Here is a 14,430-nt window from a genome sequence, read left to right as displayed (position 1 = left end):
AATGACTGAAATCATTCTGTTTCTTTATGAAGACAGAGCATAAGAGACCTAGATAATGCGATTTGTAAATTGTCTTCGTCAAGCAAGTATACACGTTAATCAGACCTGAATTGGCATTGCTGTTGTGCTGCGAATGACAGCTCACACTCAACATGTCTTACTGGCGCTTCCTCAGCTGACGTCCTTCCTTCAAATCTTCGATAATGCATTGTAGAGCTGCACGATTAATCGTTACAAGATCTCAATCTCGATTCAGAAACCCACACAATCTCATTTCTAAATGACAGTAATTCTGCTATGTATATTAACATTCCAGTGGCAAACAAATTTCAGGCAGTCAAATTTAAATTCTAAAATCACTTCAAGATGCATTTTTAAACGTGTGTTTTAAAAGACGCTGAATAAACTGAAACACAATAGCCAAAGATGTTTGTCCAGCACAGTGCTTTACAAACTGCAGGGTGCAGTCACGATTAGCTAGGAGTGTGATAGAATCTCTGTCCATGTGTCTGCACATGCACTTGTGTCTTGGGATGAATGCTGCACTCCAGCACAAGACTCCGCTCTGTTGTTAATCAAAATGCCCCTCTTTAGGTGATTTTAATGTAAATTCAGCTGTTAATGAATTACCAGTGGAAACAGAGGGGATAAAATCTTCACTGTCTTGATGAGATATTAATGCAAACACTGCTATTAATGTATATGCAGATGGGACAAATTTTTCAAAATGTTCGATTTGTGCTATGTCTAAATGTATATAAGCTGCATGCTGTCTGTTATAGGCATTCAGGCATTTTTACTGCATCAAACCAGGATTAATGTAGATCTATTACACAGTAAAGAGTGCCAAGTATTTAAGTAGTTTCGTTTTGCATTAAATTACCTTTTTTAATGTTTATAATTTTTAAATGTTTAATTGCTACTGTTGCTAAACTTAAAGCACTGTTTACTCTGTTCTCTATTTAATTACTGGCTCTTGAATAATTCTTTTTCAAGATTCAAGCAAGGTAAACACTTAAGGCCTCATTGTATTTAATTAAAATTAATAAATTATTAAAATGAATTTATATAAAAATTAACTTGTAAAATAACAGTGTTTTATTGCATATTTACTTACAAGTACAATACCAAGTTAACATAGAACTGTTAATGAAGCTTTTTTTCTGCTCGTTTTGCTTTTTACTTGGCAAAAGGGTTAAATATTATTTTTTTTTTTTATTATGCCGTTTTTTTTTTACAGGATTACATTTTTTTTTTGCAATAATCACAAGGTGCTGTTTGGTTTATAATGTACTTGTTGCACCCACTTGTGGACCTAGGACATTTTTTATTTATATATTTGATTTACAACTTCATTGCATTTTTGCGTGGATTGAAAGCAGAGAACATTTTGTCAGAATCTCTAGTAAATTATGTTACATTGTTTAATACCCTTATGTCCAGGTTTTGTAAATCACTGAAATAAGTATTTTTCTTCAGAATCGTGAGAGAATTGTGATCTTTATTCTAAGTAAACAAACCGTGATTCTCAAATTATCCAGAATCGTGCAGCTCTAATGCCTGTCTAATGCCTGTCATGTATACTTGGACAGACAGAATAAGACTGGAGCTTGATTGTAACTGCTCATGTTTGATTCACTGACAAAATGCAAAACAACATTTTTATTTGCTTGATTAATAACTTACTGAATTACATGATGAGGTATTGTGACAAAAATGTAGAAAACTAGATGATGTACATTATATTTCCAAACATAGCCACTGACTGCAAAAGCAGTAGCCTCAGGTTTAAAGGCTGCCGGTCCATCAAACTAGATTCAATGCAACATAAACTGCCTTTGTGCATGTCTCTGCCTAGCTCAAACTATGTATTTTTGTTAGACTTCTAAAATCCCAGCTCATTGCCATAAATATGCAATATACAACATCTACTGTACTTGCATGCATTATTGCTTTAATTGTAAACAGAGTTCAAGGAGGCGTTCTCACTCTTCGACAAAGATGGCGATGGCACCATAACCACCAAAGAGCTCGGCACAGTGATGCGTTCGTTGGGTCAAAACCCTACTGAAGCTGAGCTGCAGGATATGATCAATGAAGTAGATGCTGATGGTAAGACTAGTAACCCTTTTAGTATGTACCACAACAATACAGCTCTATTTATTTCGTCTGAATAGTGCCTTATTTAACTTTTAAAGTTACTTGGTGCCTTATCTGGTATCTTACATTTTGTCTTACAAGTGACATACACTCACTGTATCAAGCTACTGTTAGTCGTCTAGAGGCAGTTAAAGCCGGCGCCATAATATGTGACACACATAACAGATTGTGTTATGTTATTATACAATGTTTTATAATGCTATAATGTCGATTACCACAATTTGTTTTTTGACTTGTCCTTTTTCTTTAACAAAGAACAAATCAAAGTTACGGTAAGGCTCTTACAATGGCAGTGAATGGGGTAAATTTTTTAATGGTTTAAAAAAAGCACTTATATTAATTCTTCTCTTAGAACTAGTTTTTTTTTTTTTTTTTTTTAGCTGTAAAGTTGTTTAAATCATCGTTTTCATGGTCGTTTTAGGGTTTTATGGTTTACAGTGTCATGTCGTTGTAACGAATAAAGGATGGGCAAGGAGGAGGCGGAACCGGCGGAACAGTCAACGTAACTTTAATGAAATAAATGAACTAAAACATAATATAAAACTCACAGACAGTGCGGCCATGTGCGTCACTCTCACTTGAATTGGCGTTCCCGGCTCCCCCAGCGCCGGGCGTCCATCGTTATGGCCCGACCATGCCCTCCTCCTTGTCACACTCCTCTGCTGCCCGGTTCAGGCCTGGGAAACCACCGGCATGACGTATTCTACTTCCTGGAGGGTAGGTGTTGCCCTTCCAGCATCCTTCTGCCGGCAGGTCTTCTTTATTCCTCGTCACAGTCATCATGGCAACCAAGTTGTTAAACTGGATATCTGTATAAAAGGTTTGTAAAGGATCACACGAAAATCATATTGTTTACGTCTTGTGGCTATACTTTCAGGGTTTCCGCGGGTCCTTAAAAAGTCTTTAAATGTCCTAAATTCTGTTGCAATACATCCAGCTGTTTTTGAACGCAAGATTGCACCATGTGTGAATGCTCCATGAGAAACTAGGGATGTGTGATAGTAAATCACTTTTTATGGATACCATGCAAATAAATGGGGAGAGCCATAAACTGACATCTTCCTGTCACAAAATTGTCCGTGTCTTACCTTTTAAAACAGCAATTTTATAGTAGTAAACTCCACACATTGTTCATACAAAAGGACTGTTTAGTATAAAATGATAGTTCACCCCAAAATGAAACTCCTGTCATTATTTACTTGCCTTCATGTGTTCCAAACCTGTTTTGATTTCTCAACATCATTAAAATGTCCTATCTTGTGTTCCACAGAAGAAAGTAAGTTATACATGTTTGGAACACAATTAAGGTATAATTGTATGAATTTTGAATTTTCAGATAAAATAACTCTTTTAAGACAGACTGGTTGTTCAGATAACCCATCACGCACTGCTAGTTGATTATGAAAATATTTAAATTCACCAATCCCTAGACATTTCTGCACTAGTGTAATGCTATTGGCAAGATAATGAGAGAATTGCTTTATTCCTTTTGCATCTTGCGTTAAATGGTGACAACCTGGTACTGACTGTCCACAGGCAACGGAACTATAGATTTCCCCGAGTTCCTAACCATGATGGCGAGGAAAATGAAGGACACTGACAGCGAAGAGGAAATCCGAGAAGCTTTCAGAGTCTTCGACAAGGTGTGGAAATGTCTCGCAGCTGCCGTGAACATGAAATTTGATGAACTGGGTCATGAAAACTAATCATGTAGAATCTGTAATGAATTTACTAGCTCTTTCTGATTTTGTCATTAAAGAGTCTGTCACTATCACTGCTCCAGACGCTGCTAGCGATCGGTGTGTTTATATTGTTGTAGAGTTTTGAATGTGTGCTGTGTAGACAGTGAGTGAGATTATTCGATTATTTTTTTTAACTTGATGTAAAGTTTTATTTACAAAAGGAAAAAAAATTAGGCAAACAATTCTTAGATTTGCAATAATGGCTGGAATTCATGAAAGCTATGAATTCATCCCAACAGTGGCATATGGTTCAAAACATTACAAATTTGTTTAACGCCAGTCACTGTAGGGTCAGTTTTTGACAATACCTCATCCATGTTAGCTACATAGGTAAAGTAGATATGAGCAAGATTCAGCAAATTTTTATTGTGTTGCACAAAACGCATGTATGTGTTTTATGGATGTAAGATGTAGTGACAATGCAGAACTTGTCCAATACTTCTAATTGAGCCATCTTTCCATCTTTACATTTGTAGTTATTTATGTTACATTTAACCTCCCCTCTGTGTTCAAACAAGAAGGTAAAGGATATATGTCCACCAAAGAAGACTAACTTGATGTGATTTCTATTTTATGGGGCTTAATGTTCGCTCCTTAGGATGGAAACGGCTACATCAGTGCAGCTGAGCTTCGTCATGTCATGACCAACCTGGGTGAGAAGTTGACAGATGAGGAAGTGGATGAGATGATTCGAGAGGCAGATATTGATGGAGATGGTCAGGTCAACTATGAAGGTGAGCTATATATACAGCAGAACAGTGTCCGCCCTTAGGTATTTAAAGAAAAAAATTGCAGTTTTCTGTGATTTAATCAGGATTAATCAAGGTACATGTTACATTAAAACAAGGATAAAAATATAATCTATTATATATTTACTTTATACTTTGTATCAAAGAACATACAAGAAAATGGTTAGTCATAATTAATTTTATTTATTTAAATATAAACAAAATTTGTTGTGAATGGAGGTAATTAAACACATTTTTACAGGCATAAATCTTTGATAAAATTATGCCATATGCCATCAAATCAGTTGACATGCTGTAATTAAAAGTTTGGCAAAATCTTCTGTGGTTTTCCAGTGGACTTTTCTAATAAAGTATCATATAGGCAGATTCTATTTATATCAAGCTTTATTGGCAAGAGAAACTTAAGTGTACTTTGCCAATGCATTATTAGACACTATACATTATAAAACAAATTGAATGCTGACGTTCAATTTGCTGAAGTTTAAAATCTCTAAACTATTATTTCCTCTGGCCACTGTTCAGTCTAATAACGTACATGCTGGGTCTCTCTTGCGTGGTTTTGCTTTTTGACATCAGTTCAGATGACAGTGCGTGGGACTTTTCGGATAATGCAAAGAGATACGGCAGCTTGCCCTTATCTCTCCCACACTTGGCTCACCACTTGCGGGTGAAGTCTCCATACTCCGTACAGTAAATTTGCTCCTGTGTTTATTATGCCCAGGACATGCGTCTTGCATAGGGAACAAGCGCGCACTGCTACCCACAATCGGTTTCTGTGCTAGGATGTGCAGTCGATTCGAGCATGTAGTTTGAGAGTGTATGGAGTGTAGGGTTTTTTTACTACTGCGAAGTTGCGTCAGTTACAGCGGTTCTCCATGCACAGTGCAAAGACCAGCTAATTAATCATTTAAGTAGATGACAACTCTTTTTGTATTATTGACTACTATGGATTTGATCTAATAGTTGTTGTAGCCCTAAGTGCATGTTTCCATTCATTCAGGAGAGATAATTATTAGGACTGTCAATCGATTTAAATTTTTAATCAAATGAATTACATGGTGTCCTGATTAATCGCATATACAAATATTTGCTGAGAAAGCCCTCATATAACAATAATTCAGTATAGAATGATTATACATATTTATATCAATATATAATTATACATAGTTGTCTTTAAATATTTAAACAATTATATATATATATAAATAAAAATATTCAGATAATTAAAATGCATTACATTCTTGTGGCAGAAGAGTTAATCATTGATAAGGTCATACAAAAAGTGGCTTTAGAATACAATGTATTGTTTACTACCATATTATTGATCATAAGTCAATCATTGGCATACAGTTCACAGTAATCCATTTCACAAGTGAATTTATCAATCAGTTGGAGATTTATTATGAGGGCTTGTTTAAGGACCCGTCAATTTACACCTGTGTCAGACATTATTCTTTGTATTAATGCTTACAAAACTTTTACATCTAGAGCCAAGAGGTATATTAAAACAAACAACAACAAAAAGGAAAAAAAATAAACAGTTTAATAAAAATATCAAATTGTTTACATATTTCAATACACTTTACAGCTTTCTTTTTACTAAAATTGGAAATTGTTCTTAGGTATTGCTTAACCTCTGATCTAATGGTTTATAACCACCACACTTATATTTATGAATACTAAACTTTGCCAACAAAAGCAGAACATTAATCAACTAATATTCCTTATGAAGAGATGTGTCATAGTTAAAAAAAACAAAAAACTAATAAAACATTTTAAAAATTTGAAAGCTGGGAATGATATGATCTCTAACAATCTTGCAGAAATCAGACCCAAAACAAGTCGAGTAGGGACAACTCCAAAATAAATGATTTTTTTTAACTTCTGCAGACCACAAAATGTACAGAATATATCGACATCATAATTAAATCTCTCTACAAGAAAAACATTTGTGAGGTAGTACTTACAAATAATTTTGAAGGAAATGTCTTTGATTTGATTCGTGATTAAATATTTATGGGTAACTTCAACATTTTTCACCGTCTCAATCCAGCCACACCCTGCTTCAGACATGCTTGTGTAGCGTCTCGGGTATGTTGCATCATAAACATAAAATGTTTAGGTCACTGAGTCAAGTTAAATATAGTTTAATACTCAATCTTTAAACACATCTTGAGATCCCTTAGTTCGCATTTGCGCTCCTTCAAGTGTTTTGAACGCAAGAACTTAACACATCTTTGTGTTGTTGCTGCTGATGGTTGTTTTCTTCACTGTATAAACTGTGTTGCTCATACAGCTGAAATGTCACTTACTGCCCTCTGGAGTAAACAGGTGATACTACAAGCTTGCATTTCTCAGGACTCTTGCGTGCGATGCATGCGATTATTTGTGTAAATATTTTTAAAGCCCTAATAATTATATTAACTTTATACAAACATCCAAGTTTATATGAATTGTTTCATACAGTGAGGCTTAATACAAGCATTTCATCTGCTTATTGTCTCATTCTTTATCACCGTTGTGCAAATTAGATTAGAAAAGTTCTTAATAAAACCTCCAGAGAGAATGCATTTACGTGTTTGCTGTTTGTACATACATTTAATGCTCTACACATAAGTTCTAGAATGTGATTTGGGTATAGAGATGAGTAATGATGTGCCGTGACAATACTTGAGCAATATTTCAAAAATTAGGATAGAGATGTACCTGATAATTAGTGCTGCTTGCACCTTGGCATTATGTCAAGCACCACTCACATTTTCTTAAAACATTAAACAATAGTTGCTTTCTGGTGTTAAATAATTTTCTTATCACTTTTTTGTTCTAGTGAGCTGTTGTAAATTAAAGAGCTGGGTAAAGAATTATTATTTTTTTAATTAATCGCAATCGTTATTTGAACGATCCACATATCCATTCCTAAAATCCCAAGATCGATGTTTTACTTGATGTTAGTAATACTTCAAACTGAACCAGTCAATCGCCAGATAACCACTGGTTGATCTTTATAGAAGACCGAAAGGAAGAGAGAGTAGAGAGAGGAACTACATAAATAACGAGTATCTTAAAGATAATTTTTTATTTATTTATGTATACTTTTATGTACGCATGTGCTCTGGGAGCTCTTGCGGGACACAGTAATGTGCATACAAGCTTAAGCAGTAAAACACACTTCAAAATTCTGTGAAAATGCCAGTCTTGGTAATATATTAAAGTAAATACATTCATTTATGTTTAAAGTGAACGTAAAAACAGTGGGACAAAAAAGTTGATTTGTATCAAAATAACAGATTTTAGGTAGATCTGCCACTGTCTAGTATGTCATTAATATTAATTAGGGCTGACTAACATTACATAACATTTTTAATGTAATTAATTACATGATTTGCCGATTAATCACAATTAATCGCATATCAATATTTACTGAGTCCTGTAAATATAATTTAGTAGATAATATATAAAATAATTATAAATATATCATTGAATATTGTAATTCTGATAACTCAAATACATTACATTAGTTACATATATTTTGACAGCAGACAACTGAGCATTTCTACAATACAAAAATTGGTTTAAAAGTAAAATATTGTTTGTTTGTTTGTCCTTATCATTAAACATAACCCTGTTAATGGCCTACTTTTAATTGTTGGTCTATGTACTCATGTATCAGACAGATGCTTTTTGAGCCCTCACTTTGGTTTTTAGGACGTTGTTTCAAGTTAAATATATTTTGAATCATTGAAAAACATCTCGAGATCCCTGCATTCTGTTGTATGGAGCCCCATAGAGGACAGGGCAGGAATGTTTTTTTCTGAAATAGTTTTGTGTTCCTTCGCAATAAGTGTTGTGTGCCCTTGCAGTAGTTTGCATTCCCTCACAATAGTTTTGTGTTCCATTGCAATACATTTACCATGGTTTTACTACAGTAACCATGTTTAAACTATAGCAAAGCAATGGTTACTATATGGATACAGTATACTGTATTAAAATCATGATTTCCGCCCAAAAAGAAAAAAACATGGTTAGACTACTATAGTCATGGTTACTATAATATTACTTTAGTTAAAGCATGATTTCTGCCAAAAACTATGTTAACTACAGTCTACCATATTACTATAGTAAAACCATGGTTTTGGCCAAAAAACATGTTTACTACATGGTAACTACCATACTACTACTAAAACCATGGTAAAATTATTATGAGTAAACACAATACTATTGCAAGAGAACTCAAAAGTACTCAAAATGTATTTGGTCTATTGCATGTAATGTGTTTCTTTGCACATACTACTGACTACTTGTGTTGAATAAGTATTTGAGAACTTCCATTAGGATATTGTTGTTTAGAAATTGGTATAGAGAATTGCAAATTGCTTTTCCAGATGGACATTATATCTGAAATATATCCAAATGAACTGGAATTGAATCAAGTCCAGATTAAATAGAGAGCTTGTGAATCAGAATCAAACTGAACTGGGAAATCCATATCGATACCGAGCCCTAGCAAATAATACTTATCGGAGGGAATGTAGCCTGTTAAATGGAATTGTTGCAACAAAAGCTAGAAAGAAAAAGTCCATATCTTTCATTGTTGGCTTGAGATCATTTGAGGACAGAAAATCCACAGAAGTTTTTTTACACTTTTAAATGCACGTAATGTTCCAGTTTCATTGCAATTGGCCGGAATCATTATGTCTAATCTATTTTCCTTTCTGTCTGTCTGTCTGTCTTCTCAGAGTTTGTCCAGATGATGACCGCAAAGTGAAGGATTGTCTTGTCCTTTCTCTCTCTTACATTGCTTGTCCTACTAAGATCACTCTGTCTTTAAAAAGATAGAAAAAAAATCAAGTTTACTACAAAAATTCTAAAGTCTACTTTTCAGAAGCAATTTGTGAAACTAAATAGCAGAATTGTCCTAGCAGAGGTGAATGGACCAAGCATAACTGCATGAGCCCTTTCGGAGCAAACGTCTCCAGACCTGACAAAAATTTCGAGGACAGAATGTCACTTTTAGTCGCAGTTGAAGTCCATGCCTTAGTGGCAGTCTTTAAAATGCAGAGGAGGAGTGTCCTTTCATCGCATCAAAAATAGATAATAATATTTAATAACAATAAAAAATGCTAAAACAAATTTGGTAAATAGTGCAGGGTCACAGTGCTGCCTTCAATACAAACAGAGCAAAAACAATTGCGTTTGCACTTTTGAGGTGAAATCATGCTTTTGCATATTGCCTTCTCCTGTTTAAGACTCGGAACAAAAACTGGAGGTTTATGAAGACGTACTTATTGTTAAAACCAGACATCATACTCCTACTATATATAATTGAGGTTTAACAGCAGCGTGCGACTTCAAGAGTGTATCTTTTTGGGCTATAAGGCATGTACTTCGCTACCAGTGGTTATCGTTAACTGATTTAACCCTTTATTTTAATGTTGGGTTTGTCACTTACAATGACGGCTTCAGTATTTGTGGGAGCATTCAGATGCAAAGTATGTACAGCAGAATCGAATTGTGATTGAATAACGGAAACTGTACAAAACTATATTGTTCTATACATAATCATAATGCAATCAGTGTTGTGCTTTATAAATGTACTGTACTTCAATATTAATGTCTGGTAAACTCTGCATTGCCTAGTGTTATTGTAGTTAGATTTGTAACTCTTGTTTCGACCATGGTCTTGAAATGTACCAGAATACCTGTGAGCCTCAACTTTCTTGCAAGATATCTTGTAGTCAATTAAGAAGTATATTATTGAGATATATATATATATATATATATATATATATATATATATACACACACACACACACACACACACACACACACACACACACACACACACACACACACACACACACACACACACAGAAATATCTATATTTACAATTTGGTGTAGATCATATATTCAATCACAGAAGAGGAACCTGCTGCTGCCTATACAGCCTATTTGTCTCTTGCTCTAGTGGGTTTGTTACCATCTCTGTTGTCAAGCGCTCCAAATTTTATTTGCGCTCTGCTTGCAAGATGACTGATGAAGATGAAACCGTTGAATGTGGTCTATTCTGAGGGATGAATTGAAAATGTATCAAAGGGACAGTTCACCCAAAACAATGACAATTCTGCCATCAACTACACGCCTTCATATTGGGTGAGTAAATGATGACAGAATTTTCATTTTTTGTGGTGAACTGTCCCTTTTAAATGATATTACTAGCAAGACTCTGGTTACGTTGAAGGGTTTGTTATTGGTCTAATAATTGGATTTTCTATTTAAATGTATTCTGTGGAGAGGAGCAGTTCTGTTCAGGACAGTTTCGTGTGAAAATGAGCGACTGAATGGAGGATACTCAACATGTGAAAACTGTACTAGATAATATATGAAGGATGCATCCGTGTTTTCCAATAAAATTAACTGTATACTTTTATGCAAACATGTCTTGATTTGAGTGTGGCTTGTTAGAGATCTGTTTTGTAATTAGCTCCTAGGTAATCTCATTGGTTAACTGAGAGGTCACTGTCTCTAGCTGACTCTGAAATATATTTGGGATCTCTTAGGATGGAGCTGTAATTTTGGGACTCACTTACTGGACCTTCCGACTCTGTCCCACCTCCTCGTCTTTTTGCAAATGTCCCTGTTAAATGCGACAACCAATGGATGGGAGCCACTTACCTTAATTACATGTGCTGCTACTAGGTAGTACATATTGAAAATCTAAGATTTAGAATCCATTTTAAACCTGGAAATAAATGTAAAGTTTTATTTTTGAAAACGTATGCCATAAAATAAGAAGTATTTAAGATTCTGTACTATTTCTAGGTTACTAATCAAGTAAGCAAATTTGTGACATGACATTGTTAAAAGCTTACAAAGGGTCAGATCACCTTGCTTCCACTGAAGTTAATTTTTATGATGATAATATAATCCGCAATGAGCTAGTTGTATTAAATTGGAAGAAATAATCACACTTTTGAACTCCAATGTATATACTGCATTTTAAAGATTACATTTTGCTTTCTAAAAGTGTGGAAGAAGTCTAGCATCTACAAATCAATCAACTGATACATTTTCTATGTGTCTTTGTGCAGTAGTGATGTAATTCAACTAAGGATGTTATTGTCAGCCAAATATAAAGTATAGACTGTAGAGGGTGCTGTCAGATCACCTATTCTAAGTTATGCATGGCACTTATAAGCTTATGCCCTAATTCATATGCTACAGTTTGTTCAGAATAGTATATAATTATAGGGAAATGGAGATTTGTACAAATGTTAACCCTAATTATTACATTTTGGTGCTTATGTCACCCCACATTGTTTGTTCAAATCTCCAATAAGACTTAATATTTTTGGGTGGGTGAGTAAAATCTGAAGTATAACAGAGATTTGTAACGTTCCACATATTATTCAGCACTTGTTTATGTAATGCACAGCAGTTATATATTTACCCTTTTGAGTTACACATTGTTTTAAACACAATATATCCTGAAATATTCAGTTAAATTAACAGCAGATGCTGTGAAACTGCATATGGCATTAACCATGTCTTAGCAAGCATCTGATGGAGGGGCCTGAAGAAATGACAGGTAATGAGTGATGCTATGTGTAGTTAACTATCATAGCGGAACGCAGTGGAGAAATAGCAGATAGTTATCTGATCTTTTAATCTACAGCACTTCCACTGTGACCAGGACTGTGGAAAATGTTTGTGTGGCCCACACAGTGTTGAAGCTGACATTTTATTTATTGATGCAAAAGCAAATGGAGGAGAAAATTGTCTGTTTTTTTCTTCATCTGCGCACTGTACCGCCTCCACAACTCTCACAGTGTGACATATTGTAAACTGGGAAAACTCATTGTGGCCACATATGCTCATATTTACAAGAGCACTTCTATGTGACCATAAAGACCTTTTGAGGAAACCCTCCTCTTACATTTTTAGCAGCAGTGTTTATATGGTTTTGTGCACTGGCATTGTAGATGAGCGATCCAGTACTAGACTTGATAGATAGATAGATAGATAAGGACAGACAGAAAGGTAAACCAATAAAGAGATAGATTGAAAGGTAAACAGATAGATAGATGGATAGACTGACAGATAGGTGGACAGACAGAGTTAAACAGATAGGTATAGCTAGACAGACATACAGGTAGATAGACAAAGACAGAAAGGTAAACAGATGGATGGATGAATAGATGGATGGACATGTAGATAGATAGATGGACAGGTAGATTAACTGATAAGACAGACAGAAAGGTGGATGGATGGATAGACAGATAGATGGATGGACAGGTAGATGACAGACAGACAGAGAGTCAGACAGAAAGGTAAACAGATAGAAAGATGGATAGATAGACGGACAGGCAGATAGTTAGATAGATAAAGACAGACAGGTAGATGGACAGACAGAAGGGTAAACCGATAAAGAGATAGATTGAAAGGTAAACAGATAGATAGATAGATGGATAGACAGGTAGATGGACAGACTGACAGATAGGTGGACAGACATAGATGGATGGATAGATAGATGGATGGATGGATGGACAGGTAGATAGACAGACAGGAAGGTAAACAGATAGAAAGATGGATAGATAGTCGGGCAGGCAGATAGTTAGATAAAGACAGACAGGTAGATGGACAGACAGAAAGGTAAACCAATAAAGAGATAGATTGAAAGGTAAACAGATAGATAGATGGACAAACAGACAGAAAGGTAAACGGATAGATAGACAGACAGACAGACAGAAAGGTAGAAGGACAGACAGACAGGTAAATGGATGGATAGATAGATGGAAAGGTACATAGATAAATGGACAGGTAGATTAATTGATAGACAGACAGGTAGATGGACAGACATAAAGGTAAACAAATGGATAGATGGATAGATAGATGGACAGACAGATAGAAAGATAGATAGATAGACAGACATACAGGTAGATAGACAAAGACAGACAGGTAAACAGATGGATGGATGAATAAATAGATGGACAGACAGATAGAAAGGTAAATGGATGGATGGATAGATGGATGGATGGATGGATGGACAGGTAGATAGACAGACAGGAAGGTAAACAGATAGAAAGATGGATAGATAGACGGGCAGGCAGATAGTTAGATAAAGACAGACAGGTAGATGGACAGACAGAAAGGTAAACCAATAAAGAGATAGATTGAAAGGTAAACAGATAGATAGATGGACAAACAGACAGAAAGGTAAACGGATAGATAGACAGACAGACAGAAAGGTAGAAGGACAGACAGACAGGTAAATGGATGGATAGATAGATGGAAAGGTACATAGATAAATGGACAGGTAGATTAATTGATAGACAGACAGGTAGATGGACAGACATAAAGGTAAACAAATGGATAGATGGATAGATGGACACAGTAGATAAATAGATCTATTTTTAAAACGTCTTAGAATGCCCTCATCCAGTCAGAATTTAGAGTCCGAACTATACGCTTTATAAAGCAATTCAACCATCTGTAAATGAGAGCTAACTTGACCATCTTCTCCATTCTCACCGCTCCTTTACGGAATCCATATATAATGTAACAAAAAGTCCATTTAATTTGACTCATCCAAATCCAATCAAGTAGTCTCAAAAAGAAAAAGTGCTGACCTTTTGTAGATTTCAAATATAGTATACAAATAAGATTGCAAATACCGTCTGATGTCACTGGTGTTGAAATGTTACCAGAGTGTGATTTATGGCTTCATTAAAAGGCCTGCCATCTGCTGAATGCTTGACGTATGTTGCCAAAGAGCATCTGA

The 14,430-nt window shown here is 35.1% G+C and overlaps 1 protein-coding gene across 2 annotated transcripts in view; it reads left to right on the top strand.

Annotated features, from left to right (window-relative positions):
- Nucleotides 1-10,429, top strand: part of LOC127629939 (calmodulin-1) — a 37,769-nt gene extending 27,340 nt beyond the window's left edge. For both annotated transcript variants that reach the window (XM_052107257.1, XM_052107258.1), the window contains 4 exons: nucleotides 1,969-2,112; nucleotides 3,697-3,803; nucleotides 4,501-4,636; nucleotides 9,388-10,429. In XM_052107257.1, coding sequence (XP_051963217.1) covers nucleotides 1,969-2,112; nucleotides 3,697-3,803; nucleotides 4,501-4,636; nucleotides 9,388-9,416 — 416 coding nt within the window. In that variant the 3' untranslated portion in view covers nucleotides 9,417-10,429. The remainder of the gene's footprint in view (nucleotides 1-1,968; nucleotides 2,113-3,696; nucleotides 3,804-4,500; nucleotides 4,637-9,387) is intronic.
- Nucleotides 10,430-14,430: the final 4,001 nt, after the last annotated feature.

Source organism: Xyrauchen texanus, chromosome 36 (assembly GCF_025860055.1).
Source record: "Xyrauchen texanus isolate HMW12.3.18 chromosome 36, RBS_HiC_50CHRs, whole genome shotgun sequence".
NCBI classification, from domain to species: Eukaryota; Metazoa; Chordata; class Actinopteri; order Cypriniformes; family Catostomidae; genus Xyrauchen; species Xyrauchen texanus.
This window is presented reverse-complemented; position numbering and strand designations above follow the sequence as displayed.